General features: G+C 59.3%; 1 protein-coding gene across 1 annotated transcript in view; it reads right to left on the bottom strand.

Annotated features, from left to right (window-relative positions):
• The window catches only part of TBX2 (T-box 2), a 17,574-nt gene extending 15,134 nt beyond the window's left edge, over positions 1-2,440 (bottom strand). The window contains exons 1-2 of the mRNA XM_015568119.1: positions 1,968-2,440; positions 880-1,026 (exon numbers count right to left, since the gene is read on the bottom strand). Of these exons, the coding sequence (XP_015423605.1) occupies positions 880-1,026; positions 1,968-2,318 (498 nt within the window). The 5' untranslated portion in view covers positions 2,319-2,440. The remainder of the gene's footprint in view (positions 1-879; positions 1,027-1,967) is intronic.
• Positions 2,441-2,764: the final 324 nt, after the last annotated feature.

Genomic DNA, 2,764 nt, shown 5'->3' with positions numbered 1-2,764 from the left:
AGGCATGCAGGCCCCGGCGCGCACACGCCCGCACCTGAGCAGGCGCGCAGGCCGCGGAGCACGCGGGCCGTGGGTCCATAGAAGACAAGTCACACTCACGGCCCCGCACACGCAAGCGCACACAGACACAGCAAGTGCCCGCAGAGCAAACAAGGAAACGTGCGTCCACAGGCCCCAAATGGTGCACGCAGGCCCGAGCATACACATCCTTTCGGTTCACAGGTTCACAAAGACAGAAGGACAGTCAGGACACTCGATACTCTTGTTCACCAGAGAGTTAGACACAGAGAACGGACCTAACGGGTGTTGCTTTGCCCCTTTAGAAAGAGGGAATAGAAAGGCAGAAAGCGGGGCGGGGTGGGAGTGGGGGCCTTTGGCTTGAAGGAAACATCTCTAAGCACCTCCCAAGTGGTCCGGGGCCTGGACTGGCCCCAAGGTGGTGGCTTTGGGGGCTGTCACCTGTCGCGATCTCTGGCTACCCGGGAGAGTGAAAACTGCGCCCCAGGTTCTTAGCCTTGAGAGAGCCTGGGCATACTGCCTAGGGCCGCTCTCTCTTCATTTAAATTCCCATCCCGGAGCCAAGAAAAAAAACGAATGAAATGTAAAATTGTCAGCGGGGCCCAGTCTCTGCTAATTGCTAAGTAAACATCCCCACCCCAAGAGAGCGCCCAGCTGTTGCGCGCCCCAGGGAGCCTGTACCTACGTGCTGTGGACTCGGGAGGGAGCCTGGGGGGTTTCGGTGGGCACTGGCTCACAGACGACAGACTTGGCTCTGGGGAGTGGGCTGGGAGGGAGCGAGGCGGGTGCGGGGGATGTAAGTGGAGTGTTGGAGCCTGTGTGGGGGCTTGGGTGCAGGGGCTGCCCGCCGCCCACCCGCACCTTGTCGTTCTGGTAGGCAGTGACGGCGATGAAGTCGGTCTCAGGGAACACATAGGTGCGGAAGGTGCTGTAGGGCAGCTTCAGGATGTCGTTGGCTCTCACGATGTGGAAACGCGGCTGGTACTTGTGCATGGAGTTCAGGATGGTCTGCGGGGAGGGTGCGGGTCAGCCAGCGGCCCCCAGCCTTCCGTGGAGCATTTCCACCCTCTGGGGACCTCCCCTCTTTAAAGTTCTGTCTCTCACACGGTTCTGCTCTCCCTACTCCCCCGTTACCTCCCTTTGCTATTTTCTCCTGTGTTTTTCCCCCGCTGCTCTTTTTTCTCATTTATAATTCTTTTCAGTCTATTTTCTTTATCACAGTTTCTCTCTTTCTCTCTCCATTTGAAAATATTTACCCGAGGTGAAAACAGAAATGAAACAGCATAAAAACCCTTCACAACACCACTCTTAACCCCTCTTCCTAGGCTCATTGCTAAGCCCTAGAAAACCCACGGAGAGAAGATTGGGAACGTCCAGGCCTCACCAGCTGCCCTAACTACAAATAGGCAGTCCCCCTGCCCCATGAACTCCCCCTCCATTAGCTGCCCGGCTCAGGCAGAAGCAGAGAGACCCCCCAAACTCCCTCCTCCCCGTCTGCATCCAACTGTTGGGAGCGGGGAGAGGGTATCAGGGAGGGCATGGAAGGCGCTGATTTAACTGTTAAATCTCCTAGTTTGGGCGAGGAAAGGTGAAAAAAAGCTGAGGTCATGGGCAGGTCTTCCAAGCTCAACACCTAAAGATGAGCGGCTGCAGAGCCGCACCTGCATCCCACCGGCCTCCAGAAAGGGCTTTTCGAAGGCCTGACCCAAGCCCAGACTGCAAGCAGCCTGGAACTTACCCGCCCCAACCTGCCATTCCCCGGGCTCACAGAGCGGAGCCTCTGGGCCCAGGCCCAGCCGGCAGAAACCACAGGGCAAGAGACCTGCAGGGGCACCCCGGATTCTGCCAGCGCTCCCCTCTGGGGAAGGTACCTGCCTCTCGCTGGAACCCTGGGCTGGGTGCTAGGTGCGGTCTCCGGACCCCCATCCCCACGCCGGCCCCACACTCACGAAGCCGTGTTTGTCCGAGATGTTGTTCGTCAGCTTCAGCTTGTGAAAGGCCACGGGCTTGGCCATCCACTGCTCCCCTGTGGCCGGGCTGTCCGGGTGGATGTACATGCGTTTGGGCATCTCCGGGTCGGCCTTGCCGGCCACCATCCAGCGCGAGTTATGGAATTTGTACCGGCAATCGTCCGCAGCCACGATGTCCATCAGCAGGATGTACTTGGCCTTCTTGTCCAGACCGCTGACGCGCACCTTGAAGGGAGGGAACATCCGCCTGCGAGGAAGGGAAAGGGGAAGACACCGTGGGACCCAGCTCTGTGTCCCTGGGCTCACACACCGCGGCCTGGAGCCCCGCATCTGGATTTCCCTCCGGTCGCTGTTCTGCCCCCTGACTGCTGCCTGGGAGACCCCACCTGTGGTTGTTACCCGTGGAAAATCCCATTTCTTGTTAGCCCCTGTGCTCGGATCTGGGAACCCTCTTTCACCCTCATCTGAGAGGAAAGCCCATGTCCAGGCAAGAAATCCAGACCCTCTGAAAACACAGCCGCTTCTCCCTGGAGTCGTTCAGGGGGTGCCCACTTGGGACAGAAGCTCCCAGGAATGCGTCCAGAGGGTGTTTGGGGAACTGGGTTTCAGTGCCCAACAAGGACCCTGACCCTGAAGTCCCAGGAAAGAGGGCAGCCTGCGGCCTGGACCGTGACTGAGTGGAAGGGCGGAGGGGTTGGGGACTGCAGCTCCCTTTGGGCTTGAAGGCCTGGGGCCGTGTGTGTCCACAGCTCCTGGCTCCTAGGCCCTGAGGAGGC

The sequence above is a fragment of the Myotis davidii genome, unplaced genomic scaffold, assembly GCF_000327345.1.
Source record: "Myotis davidii unplaced genomic scaffold, ASM32734v1 scaffold684, whole genome shotgun sequence".
Taxonomy (NCBI): domain Eukaryota; kingdom Metazoa; phylum Chordata; class Mammalia; order Chiroptera; family Vespertilionidae; genus Myotis; species Myotis davidii.
Note: the sequence above shows the minus strand (reverse complement) of the source record. Positions and strands in the feature narration are given on the sequence as shown.